At 29.2% G+C, this 13,750-nt stretch overlaps 4 protein-coding genes across 4 annotated transcripts; 2 read left to right on the top strand and 2 right to left on the bottom strand.

The window, feature by feature from the left end:
• Window positions 1-128: 128 nt before the first annotated feature.
• GO595_001578 (Lariat debranching enzyme) lies at window positions 129-1,178 on the bottom strand (the record flags this gene model as incomplete). Its single annotated transcript, XM_067914392.1, has 1 exon — window positions 129-1,178. The coding sequence occupies one exon, from the start codon at window positions 1,176-1,178 to the stop codon at window positions 129-131; it is 1,050 nt and encodes a 349-aa protein (XP_067778154.1).
• A 2,642-nt stretch (window positions 1,179-3,820) lies between these two features.
• On the top strand, window positions 3,821-4,237 carry GO595_001577 (Ras GTPase; the record flags this gene model as incomplete). The annotated part of the gene is made up of 1 exon (XM_067914390.1): window positions 3,821-4,237. One exon carries the CDS (start codon window positions 3,821-3,823, stop codon window positions 4,235-4,237), a length of 417 nt encoding a protein of 138 aa, XP_067778153.1.
• A 6,078-nt stretch (window positions 4,238-10,315) lies between these two features.
• On the top strand, window positions 10,316-11,956 carry GO595_001576 (CAP domain-containing protein; the record flags this gene model as incomplete). Its single annotated transcript, XM_067914389.1, has 1 exon — window positions 10,316-11,956. The coding sequence occupies one exon, from the start codon at window positions 10,316-10,318 to the stop codon at window positions 11,954-11,956; it is 1,641 nt and encodes a 546-aa protein (XP_067778152.1).
• A 668-nt stretch (window positions 11,957-12,624) lies between these two features.
• Window positions 12,625-13,311, bottom strand: GO595_001575 (uncharacterized protein; the record flags this gene model as incomplete). The annotated part of the gene is made up of 1 exon (XM_067914388.1): window positions 12,625-13,311. The coding sequence occupies one exon, from the start codon at window positions 13,309-13,311 to the stop codon at window positions 12,625-12,627; it is 687 nt and encodes a 228-aa protein (XP_067778151.1).
• Between the last annotated feature and the right edge of the window lie 439 nt (window positions 13,312-13,750).

Genomic DNA, 13,750 nt, shown 5'->3' with positions numbered 1-13,750 from the left:
AAAATAAAGTGAATTATGTTTTCTATAAATTGTAATAATATAATGAGATTGGAAGATGATGGAATCTATTTCACTTTTATTGGATACTAATTTTGCAAAACCAAACAAATATTTTTTTCTATATCCCATTACTGAAACGGGATATTATTTTTTACCATGAAATCTCTTACTTCTTCATTTGGACAATACACTCCAAAAGTTGAGCAAAAGTCTGCTGTGTACATAAACGGGTTCAGCTCAAACGGTCGCACATCTGTGTCTTCTATTTTTTCGAGCTCCGGTTTCATTTGTTCCCATTTCTGTTGCCAATCTATTCCGTCAAGCACCTTTGGGTTAGCCATTTCTTCTGTTGTTGCCTTCAAAATAGATAACCATTCGCCTCTGTACTTTAACGGTCCCAGATCCCCATCAAAATCTGCAATAAGATACCAATCGGGCCTCGTAGGCTTAGGGATTGCGTGGAAAGATGTATCGCCGATATTTGCTTGGAATGTTATGTGATGGTGTGCAGCAAACCATGATGATGGCTTAAGTTTGTTTATCATTTCAATTCCTTTCGGTAATCCGAAATTTCCTTCTTGATCACATTTGATAAGATCTCGGCGACGGCGCTGTAGATATTCACCGCCATATTTGGATGGAATCGTGGATGGCCATTCATGAGATATCATAATATCGGTCGATGATAAGCCAAGAATTTGGAAATCAGAAAATGCACGGATGTGATAAGCAGTATGCAAATCAGATACACTACGAATGGGGTATTGTTCATCAACTGGACGGAAATATTGTTCTGGCTTATAAAGACCACTAATGGCAGTGATTGTTAGATCACCAAGTCGAAGCGAATTAGCACGGCCAGTGTAAAAAACGTTTTCTGCTAACCAACCACCAAAAGGAAGAACATGGAGAAAATCAGATGATTCATGATTTCCACCAACAACAATTGTTAACGCTGGTAATTTCTTTTCGCCATTGTAAAGTTTATAAAATGTGCCGAGTTTTTGGTATTTTGGAGGAGCAGCAAAAGACTTTAAATCTTCTTCAGATCTTAGAGTTTCTGCGTCACCTGTTACAATTATTAAATCTATTTTTGTCCCTTGAGAAATTACTTCATTTACTGTGTCAAAAAGTAAGTCCCAATTCCCGTGGAGGCAACCAGTGACAAATATTTTCATAATTATGAAATTCTTATTTCTGTACTTTACTCGTTGGGCCACCCTATTCCAAAATGCCTAATCATGTAATTCCTTTTAAACAATGAATGAATTTGATTTATTTTTAATTTAGTAAACTCGATGAATATAACTTCAATATAGATACTTTGTACGAATTTAGAAGTATCTGAATACCACTTCTCTCATTCTATACGAGATTTTCTATCTTTGAAGAGAGTTCGTTTCAATACTTCACTAAGTACTTTTTCGCCAAGGTTGTATTATCCCCTTCCTTCTTCTTTAATAAAAAGTTTACACACTTTCTTCATAAAAAAAAATTTGATTTTTTTAAGCCAAAAAAGTAATGAAAATTTTATACAAACATATTAAATTAAAACGATGAAACCCTAACATTTCGACATCCAGTACAGCAAAAGCTTTGAATATTTTGCGGCGCTTTTGAGAAATTTTTCAAAATGTAATCATAAGTTGTTATTGACCTCTTCTGGAAGTACGCATGATAACCAATCAATACCATTACAGGGATTAAAAATCCTAAGTAGATTACTAATGAGATACCAAACAATACCCAAAATGTGATTTCTGTTGTGTTAAGTTTATAAAAAATAGAAAGTCGATTTAAAACATCTGATTTGTTCTTTAAAAATTCATGTAATGAAAAAAATAAATGTGAAACAGCAACGATATCGGATGATTCAAGGAAAAGGCAGCCATAAAAAAAGCTCTTATAGTTGGATTTGGTAACACAATTATTTATATATTTGCAATGATGATCAAAACCATCACGGCATTTGTTACATTCTCTACAGTGTTTTGCTGTAGATATAACTCTTTCATTACAATATTTACAGAAATTTGATTGGTCTTGTGATATAATTGGTGGAAGTGGATTTTCTGAAAGTGTAGCAATAACAAAAAGAAATATGCCAGCTACATAGCAAAATGAAAAAATACAACTCCAAAAAATTGAGATTGATCGTGATAATATTGGAAATTGAAATCCGAAAAAAGCACAACATATCAAAGCAGTTAATATCCACGCAAAAACTTGTAGTGGTTGCCAAGGCCATGATAGCCCATTTTTCCTATGGAAATCAGCACGTGGAATTTTTTTCATTTCAAGAAATTTTAGAATACGTTAAAAATCGCACAACAAAATGAATTCCCCTCCTCTCAACAACGGGGATAATAAAGTTCTATGTGGCAATGTTACGTGTGGAGGTCTTTGTCTTTTTCAAATCGAAAAATTTGGAAATGGATCAATAATATCAAATTATTCAAAATGTTATTCATCACAATTCGCGCCAAGTTGTTACAATTCAAAATTCGGGATGGCTTGTATTATTATGGGCATTTCTATGATTCCAAATATATTAAGTTGGTTTTATTTTTACTATCATAGGAAATCAATCATAAAAAAAAATCCAGAACTTTTTTACCCAGTTCTTCTTTCTGTCGTACAGTCTATGGCGTTTTCCTATTTTGTTACTAGTTTCATTTGTTATTTGACATTAGATGAAATTTATGAAATATTTATTGCCTTTGCGATTTGCCTAGCTTTTTGTCTTTTTCTTACCGCAATCTCTACTAAATCTGATCGGTCAAATATCGATCAACCAAGTGATTTAATGACATTCCTAACATTTCATCCAAAAATTGTAACTTTCGAAGAGTTTCAATATTATGTTACAAATGCCCGTACTTCTCCTCCAATTTTTTCGGCATATCAAGTTCCCAATCCCACGTATACTATGCTCGATTCAGATAAATACCGAAATAAAGTTTGCGATATCCAATATACATCATGGCAAGAAGAAGGCCCAAGCATTGCTCTTCCAACGAACACGTCAATTTTCGCGTATTTTACAATTAAGCATCAAATTGATTGCGGAATTGACATTGAATTTCACGAACGTTATCCAACGACAAGTTCGAAAGATTATATCATCAAAACTAAAGTCCTTTCATACACTGAGCCAATGGTTTTGATACAACGGAATGATGTAATATTTAGAATCCTTAATCAGAAATGGATAAAATATGCGTATTTCTTGTTTATGTTCTGTGGCTATCATGCGATATTGGATTTGGTATATCTTGTGCATGCAGAATTTGTTCAAATAAATTGCATAAAAAATGCGGCAAATGATAATAGCCTTCGTGCAGAGGCAAATGAAAAGGATAATCAAGCAATACCAAACATATATTATCAAAACACTTAAAAATATATTTTAATAAAATTTAAATGTATTTGTCGATGTTCAACATGAATTCTATATAAAGCTTCATTTTTAAGTCAATGAATTTGGAAATTAATTCAATATTATTTGTGACTTATAATCATTTGCATAATTTCCAATAAAACTTTTAAGTCTTGAAATTATATATTTCAATACATGCAAATTATTTCATTTAAAAAAGAGTAATTTACAGGAAAAGCCTTTAAAGTCATTAACATTTTAATAATGGTTTAATTCTTCTTCAATAGGATTTGCCTTTTTATTTCATAAATATCAGAATAGATTAAAAATGTCACTTTTTGATAAACATGTTTCCGTTCAAAAAAGTGACTAACGAAATGTTAAGTGAAATATAACTATCTAAGTTCGCATTTTGTTACACCTTCACTTCATTATGTTCGAATGATATCACAATATGAATTTGACACTTCAGATACTAGCTACCCTGTTATGGTATGGGGGATGGGTGGTTCTGGTAAATCTGCAATAACAATGCAACTTGCCAATGGTTTCTTTTGGAGTGATTATGATCCAACAATTCAAGATATTTATAAATGTACACTTGCAATTGGTGATCAAAATGTTCGTCTTGATATTCTTGATACTGCAGGTGATGATGATTTAGATCCGTTTTTTGACAATTATATCAAAAAAGAGGATGGCTTTGTAATCGTATATGCAATTGATGATTTCTCGTCATTTGATTTAGTAGATTCTTTTATTCATCGAATTATCAAAAAAAAAAAAAAAAACAAAAAAGTAAAGTTCCAATTGTTATTTGTGGAAATAAATGCGACCTTGAAAAATCGCGCAAAGTGAATCAATTCGAGGGGAAACAGCTTGCTTATAAATATGACATCCCATTTTTTGAGACGTCTGCAAAAAATAACATCAATATCAAAGAATCATTTACAGCGCTCATAAGAATGATTAACGAGGATAAAGAAGGCAATAATGAGTCAAATCATAAAAAGATGCAAAAAAAGGAAATATGTAAAATATTTTGATTTCATACATAAACTTATAATTTTTTCTTTCCAACGCATTAAACATTTTAATTTTTGAAAATATTCCGTTCTTTCATTTTATAATCCTCTGATGTTTTGGTTATGAAATGAACAATAGCCGTCAAAAAGTTGCAATTAGTTCTATTGCAATGTAACAAGACCCCATCTGAAAAGTGTTTAGCTCCAAGTACATTACTAATTTAGCACTCTCTCAAATGTTCGTTTCAATTCGTCGAAATTTGGACCAGTCAGCATCAACACTTTCAATGATTATTTAGTAGTAAGAAATATGGATTCTTCATGTTACCAACCTGAATATATGAAATTTCATGCATTAGCTAATGCTATTGCAAAACTTCTTTCTCTTGTAAATGAGCAAATGGATATTCTTAGTACTGTATTTGTCCATCAATGGAAATTTACCCGTGTGAAAAACAAGGAAAATTTACATTTGATGATGAAACAAATTTAATGAAAAAGGGGAAAGAAAAATTTCAAATCCTGATCATGCAGTTCCAATAATTTACGAAAATCTAATAGGATTACATTGGAAAACGCTCCAAAGTTGGTTACTTGATCATTTCTAATTAAAGATTGAATATTATTTGTTAAATTATTTTTTACATAACGGTTTTAATACTTCAATATCGAACACTTTTTGTATTGTACGTTAATTTTAAATTCGCCCGTTTATTATTCATGAATGCTGAAAAACGAGCTGGAACAATCAGCAGCCCTTATATATATTTACAAACAAAAAACAATAGGAAAAATCAAATAAAGAAGGTAAGGTTCCCTAAATCTATTCGTGATTTAATTTCAATTGCAAATTCAAATTTGGGAAACAATTCAAGAGAAATCAAGACATTATATAATGAAAAGGGAGAAGAAATAGCAAGTATAGAAGGATTATACCCAGGATGTATTGTATATACTTCAACACAAGGAAAAAAGGTTGAGAAAATCAAAATTAAAACAGAAGGAAATAATTTCGAAAATAAGTGGAACAACCTCATTAAATCCGAAAGTTCATTTACAAAACTTTTTGGAGTTGAACAAAACGTTAAAACATCTAAAATTATTGACGTAAATAGTGATGATGACAATAGCTATACATCTTCTTTAAGTGAAAATGAAGAATTTGTTTCATGTAGTTCTATGAAAGGACAACATACTCCGAACAAAAGTAAAAAATCTACACCAACTAGTAAAGGTAAAGTATTAACAAATAGTAGTAAATCAAACAACAAGCAAGGCAAAAAGAAGTTAATAATTATACCCTACAATAAACAGAAAAGTAATAAAGATCAATTTAATGATTCAAGCGATTTCAGTCAAGACAGTGATAACGAAAAGGAAATGAATGGGCGAAATTCACCACCTAAGAAAAGCAAGAGGAGATCAAATATTGATAAAAATGTTTTTGGAAATGATAACTCAAATGAGTTCACAACGAGCGACGATAATGAAGCAGAAGAAATGGCTACAAGCTCGTCTGAAAATGACAGCAATAAGGAAATTCAAATCAATAAAAATTTATCTGACCAAATAGTTCAAAGTCAATCAAATGACGAACGCGAATCACCAAGTGCCGAGGAGATCAGGAAGCGCTTTATCAACAATATTGAAAAAACTGATCAAAATGATACCAATTCAAATGAAGAAGATTCCATCGTATCTGACGAAGGTAATACATTACAACACATTTTGAACGATTTAATTCATACAAAAGATATTGATATTTCATCAGAAAATAATCTCCAAAAATATCCATCTCATGAGCAACAACAATATGTTTATTGGTATCAAAGTGCTCAAAAATCACTTTCAAACTCTCAACTCGAGACCAATAACGAAATTTTTGGTAATGATGAAATGATTGGTCTTTCTCGATGTATGATTATCGACCATAGATTTATTAACGTATCCGGCTCATCTTATCGCTTTAACATTGCCATAACGGGTCCAAGGCAGTCTGGTAAGTCCACTTTTTTCAAAGTATTTCTAAATGAATTAATCATTGACTTAATATCAAATGATGAATGGAAGAAGACATTTTTATTCTTTTTCGATGCTAGTAATATTTTTCACAACATTACTAATGTTTTATCTCTTTATAATACTTTTATAGATTTAATTTTTGATTTAATGATTTGGCAAAAGCCCTTTTTTTCCACATTTATACCAACAATTAAAAAGCAATTTAAATCCGTTGTGGAACTCAAGCAAGCACCTGTTTTCCCTAAATCGTTAACAAACAATGAAAATATATCCAAAATAATATTAGAATTACAACAAATATTAAACCGTTTAAGTAGTGTATGGAATGATAATAAGTCATTAACTCAATGGATAACAAATATATTTTTACTTCCTAAACAAATATCAAAAATATTCGGATTCAAACAAATGATTTATTTCATTGAGAATTTCGATATTTTAAATTTCGAAATTTCGCCTTCTGACACATCAAATTTCAATGAAGCGGCTGAGAACGTTAATTACTTCGAAGTTTTTGAATTCGTTTTGACTAATTCAAATTTTGTTATCGTTTCTGACAAGTTAAAATCAGCTGAACTAATTACAACATTAGATTTGATAAAGCCAAATAAATATCAAGACATAAAATTTGTAATTGAGTTTGAAAATATTGAGGAAAAGTTAATATTAAATGAAGATTTTTGCGGTGGTGTTCCAACTTTTGTGAACGATTGGAATGAAATAAATAAAATTTATGAGGAAAATGTTAATGAAGATGATGACGAAATTAAATATTTGTTAATTTCGAAATTACAGTTGTTAATTAATAAAATTTTGACGACAAAATCAGATAAAATGTATAAGATAAAAACATTTAAAAGATCTTCAAAATAATACAAGAAATATATTTTAATAAACAATTATAAGAAAAAAACATCTGTTCAATTTATATTTTTGTAATTATTCTAAAATATAAAAAATATCATGAGAAACAGCTGTTTCCATTGAAATAAATAGCACATATTATTTAGAATATTCAAGTTGTATCTTTTTAATTTAATTTTTTTTTTATCACATGAAATGTATCTTCCTCTTTTCCAATAAAATATAGATATATTGAATGAAACTACAAATGCGGAATTGAAAAACAAAATTGATGATATATTCTGATTAAATCAATCATAACATTTGCTGCATTGAAATATATATCTTTTGCAAGTATATATACTGTTTTAAATATATTTTAAATGATTTCCAAATTTTATTTTTAATTTTAAATTATTTAAATATACTTTAAAAAAAAATAATATAATATTTTTAGCATTATTATCAATTCCTTCTTGTTCAAGGAGTCTCTTGGTTATTTATAAGCTTCCTTTTGTAGATGCATAAATAAGTTCAGTATTGAACAATTTTAATAATTTCCAAATATTATTTTGATATTTGCAATAATCAAAAGATATTTTAAATAAAACAAATAAATACTTTTAGCGTTAGTATCAATTCCTTTTTGTTCAAGAAGTATTTAATGATTTCAATATAACCATATTCTTCTGTGTTTAAAAGTTTTTTTTCCTTTTATTGTTTCGAATTATGAAAATAACAAGTCCAATAATGATAAGAAAAAACACGGCAAAGCCACAGACGATGCCAACTAAAACTTTCGATGTAAGAACTTGGTTTTGTTCAGTAGATTGAATATATGTTATAACAAAAAGAGTAAAGTCGGAATAATATGTGGTATATAGATATATTGTGTATTCGTAATAAATATATTGGGTGGAATTGTAAGTGTGATTGGAATTGGTTATAGTAACTAATATTAGTTACAAATATTGTGTTAGATAAAAATGAAACAACTTTATTTATGATTAATATATGGGTAATAGATAAATAATTTGCTAAAGAATATGAATTATTAAAATCTTCAAGTGAATTAATTGCTGAACCATGTAACACAAAGAAATTAAATTGGAATCAAAAAATTCAACAAGCTGAAAAAAGCATTCAATCTACTTCAGGGGTAAATAGTAATGAGCCCTTTCATAAAAAATGATATAAAATATTAAAAGATAATAAGATAATTAATTAATCGTTTGTGATATATTTAAAATCACATGTCATACAAAAACATTTAAAATATCACTGACTCAAACCGCACATCACATGCGAAAACGCAAAACAAATTCAAGTAAAAAAGAAAAAATATATCCCCAAAACATAGAACTAGAATTATTCTCTGAGCTTGAACAAATCATAATGAATCTAACAGAAGAAAATATAAATTTGACAGCTATCCAAACAATAAAATTATTTGATTTTAATTTACCATATTCATTTAATCCAATTATAAGTAATCTAATTTATTATGCATTTTTATCACAAAGAAATAAGTGTACTACATATTTTAAATTTTTAGAAATAATTCAAAAGAAAGAAGAGGAAAAAATTAGTTCTAAATACAATATTATTGAAATATTTCGGAATTATATCATAAAAAATTATTCTCAAGAAGCTCTTTAACTAATTGAGCAAATGATTAGACAAAATTTAATTGATGCAAAGATTACCCAAAAAAATCCCTTCAAAATATTTTGCTCATTACAAAACTCCAACTGAAAACAAAAAACATATCCCCAGTGATCGATTTTGCTCTAATTTTTTAAAAAATTATAAAGAAATTTCAAATAATGATTTTGAACTTCATAAAAAATATGTTAAAGAAGGACATAATCCAAATGAAATTGGAAAAATAATTCGAAATGATGACATAAAAAACTTCAAGAAATATCATCACAAAATAATTTTGATTTTGATCAAATAATTCAACCATCACTTTAAAGTGAAAGATGTGACTTTGTTAATGATAAAAATGTTTCATTAATTGATTATGCAGCATTCTTTTCTTCGATTAAATGTTTATTTAAAATTCAATTAAATGATATAATATTTCAAAATAATATTTGGAAATTATTGAAATTTTTTAAAACAGCACGTGATTTAGCAAAAGGTAATCAAAAAATTGTTAAGTTAATCAAATATCATTAAAAAAATGATAATTAATAAAAACATTATTGAACAAAATTATTAATATTATTTTTGAAAATATGTTTAAACTTCATATACAAACCAAGCATGGGTATCAATTATTTACAAAAATTACTATTGAATTGTTATCAATTAATAAAAGTATGTAAGATAAGGTACCTTTAGAATTAAGAGCAGCCAAAAAATATAATTGATTATCACATGTTATAACATTATCTATGTAAAAGGGGATTTATTAAATATATAACTGGCTCCCAAAGGAGTAGTACAATAAACAACTGATGTTCAAAAAAGGTGACCAAATCCAACTTTTTGAATGGTGTTTCTGTTAAAAACGATCAAAAGTAGTCACCATTTTTTGGCCAACTACAAATAATACAGATGTGATATTGATTTTTAATAATTTGCACGAATTTATTTGATATCTTTTAATATCCTTAAATACAGTTCCACTAGTAATGTGGTTATAAGCTAAATTAATATAAAAACAATTTTCGTGAAATATTCTATTTAACAAAACAAAATATTCGTTATAAAGGACAAGATTCTAAAATTAATTCCAACTGGATTCAAAACTCGAATTCCATTTTCCTGTTTTCATGTACACCACGAATTCAATATTAAGAGGATTCCTTCCAAAGATTTGCCCCAACTGTATGAATTCATAGTCAAAGGGACAATTTTACAACCCAATACAAACCGTAAAATGCAGTTCAAATTCACACAGTCACTCATAGAATTTTGTTAGACCTCAGAAATTCAACCGCAGAAAATGTTTTGTGTCTTTTGTTTCCTAGTAAGCTCCACTACACCTCCTTTACTTCAACAACTACAAAGCAGATCAGATAGTGAAATATGCTCTATGATGAAAAATCAATACATCGCGCAATCTGGTTGGAGTTGGATCGCACCAAATAATCCGAATTCTTGTGATGTTGGTACAATGAACAGCGAAGCAGTTGATGACGCAGAACGTCGCACAAACTTTTACAGAAACTTTGTCGGTCTTCCATCACTTACATATGAACGTGATACCAAACAATTAGCAACTCAAAGAGGTTCCATGGCTATGTCATTAAATGGAGAATTTGGTCATAATATTAAATGTAAGAAAAATCTTTGTTGTCTCGATGATGGAATCTCAGCACTTTCAAGTTCAAACATACACACGGGCGGTGTTACTCCTCAATATGCCATCGATTCTTTTATTAGAGATGATGGCTCAAACAATCTCCAAGTTGGACATCGTACATGGATTCTAACAGCCTCTCTTCTTGAAAGTGCAATTGGTGTATATGATAAATATGTCACCCAAATGGTCATAGGTGTTAAAACAAATTATTCTCAAACTCAAGATTATATTGCATATCCTCCACCAGGCCCTGTACCACTTCGTCTCATATATCCACGTATATCCCTTGTAACACGCGAACGAATTTTAGGCTCGACAGGTACAATTACATGTAATGGTGAAGTTATTGATACAAGTGTTGCATATAAAAGTTCAACCAAGATGGTTCTAGAAATTGAGAACATGTCAAAGATTAATATTGGCACTCGATGTCGAGTCTCAATATCAACATCTTCATCTAATGATAATATTGAATATGAATTTCGAGCTATTGACTGTTTTCCAAACTACGTATGTTCTTCATATTATGCCAATGAGGATACTTGGTGTTCACGTGAATATAACAAAATTACATCAAACCATAATTTGAATAGTTATTATAAAATGGTCGATGGCAATGAAATTACAATCCACTTAGCTCGATATAGTTCTAGGACAGCTACGATATCACCATCCACATTTCTTTTAAAGAATCATATTATTCAAACAGAAGATGAATCGCCTTTATACATTTCAAACACACGAGTCAATGAAATTGGTAATAATCAAACGAACACAAAACTTAGAAACATTTATTTAGGATTTGGAGGAACGTCAGCAGTAAATTTATATGATCTTGAAATGTATCGAATTCGATTTACAGGTACAAATGAACCAAAAAATCTAACTGTAAATAATGTTATCACTGATTCACAATCACTTAAAGCGACGCAAAACTTTTTATATGCAAAGAAGATTTCAATTCAAAACTCTGTTGTTAAACAAATTAATATTAAAGATGATAGAATTGTAGTGAATGAAGCCGAAATAATCATTGACAATTTCGATGAAATAGAAATACATACAAATGAATATAACTTTACTATTGTTGTAGAAACAAAGAGTTTACCTAAAGTACACATATTATATGAAGATGACATTAATGTAACGTACGAAACGCCAAATGGAAGTTGGGATGACGTGAAAAATAAGGAGAATTTGGTTATAGGTAAAGAGGAGGATGATGAGGATGGCGGAGATACAAACGTTGGAGTAATTGTCGGAATTGTTGTTGTTGTGATCGTAGTCATTGCTGTGATAATAGTATTAGTCGTCCTATATAAGAAAGGAGTAATAGGAAAGAAGAAGAGCAAATCGTCGTCAAGCGCATAAAATTTTTAGTAAAAATATTTTACATATATTTAATGCAATACGAATACTTCAAACACTGCGCACGAACATTACTTTAATATAAAGAAAACGAATGAATGGAGAATCATCGGGTTTATATTTAACAATAATGCTCTGTTTGCTTCGCTTTGCTCCTCATACAATAAGAAATTTTTAAAAATCAAATATTAATATAATTAGTAATCAAAAATAATTGTATTATAGGAAAATATTGGGAGTGGGAAAATTAGTGATTGTGTTAATTTGAAAGAAACGTTTGATCATATATAGTTTTATAGACTTTGATCAACATATATATAATTTCGATCTAGTTTAAATAATAAATTTCATAAAAAAAACTGGTGCTAAGATTATATTTTTCAAAAATAAAAGATCAAAAACATGAGGTGAGCGGACTTTATTAGATGTGCTTTCGTAATTGGGCAATGGCTAATAAACTTGGAAAATAGCGAAACATGGTGCGCTTAAGAAAAATTTGTTGAAATGAAATTTTTGAATTATATTATAATATTATTGTTATAACAACTTTCAATTTTTATGAAGTTCATCAAAGAAAAATTCTCCGATTTGAATGAATTATTTTGTTTAAATTTTACAACACTTTTTATGATTTTCTGCAAAAAAAATTAAAAAGCCGAATTTTAATATTATCATTCCTTCTGGAATGAGCAAACAAAGTTGAAGTTTGATGGTGGTGGTGGAATTTCGACGTATTCTTTTAATCCGACCTCTGTCATTTGGAGTGCCTTCTTGAACAGCTCAATTCTAGCTTGTGATGTTGCAGTAGTTGGATCTTCGTTGAGCAGTACCTTAATTGCATCAAATAATAAGTCCATACTTTCAGATGGGCCATGCAAAATAAGTGGAGTGCGATCACCCTTAATAGTTATATTAATGTAGCCAAGCGAACCTGAGTGACCACCGGCAACGCCCCATTCGATTTTTTCGATTGAATTTATTGGATAAGTTTTATCGCCTGTTTCTTGTTTAATTTTAATAGCTTCTTCCGTGGCAGAATAAGAGCATGGTGATGGCTTGACAGTACTAAAGATGCTAGACTTCGCAACAACTTGTCTTAAAACGATAAATTCACGTGGAATTTGAATAACTGATTTTAAATAATGTTTGTAGTAGACCATTGGATCATCAGGAAGGGTTGTTGATAGTTGAGGTATTGATTCGAGAAGTGGTTGCATTTGAGGATTACTAACAATTAAAGATGATGAATGCGAACCTCCAGCACTTGCAAGAACAGAACTTGCATTTGAATTAACCGCACTCATACGGCTGTTTCTCTTGATAGAACCTCTTAAGTAGACACTGGTCCTTTTTTGCATTTTGGCGTTTGTAACTTTTTCAGCAACGACGATAGATAGCCGATAGAAATACAACGTTACAAAATGTTTCGTAATTTCTGCAAAATTCAAAAAAATATAAACATCTATAAGATAATGTATTTTTATATCCAATAATATATATATTTATAACAACATGAAAATTATTAAATTTCTTCTCAAACAATCAGGAATTGATATGAATATACAAAATATAATTCGTGTTTTATATTTAATATTTGAGTTCCATGAAAAAAATATTTTATACACTTAATATTATTTGAACAATAGAGAATTGTTATTAATACTAAATATATATATATATATATTATTTTTTGTTAATTTGATATACATTTAAAATTATTTGAAATAGTAAATATATATTCCCCTAAAAATGGATATTATAAATAAACAACTTCATAACACGTATCTAGAAGATGGT

Source organism: Histomonas meleagridis, assembly GCF_020186115.1.
Source record: "Histomonas meleagridis strain 2922-C6/04-10x chromosome Unknown contig_146, whole genome shotgun sequence".
NCBI lineage: Eukaryota > Parabasalia > Tritrichomonadida > Dientamoebidae > Histomonas > Histomonas meleagridis.
The sequence above is the reverse complement of the archived record's forward strand: the minus strand, read 5'-3'. Positions and strand labels throughout refer to the sequence as shown.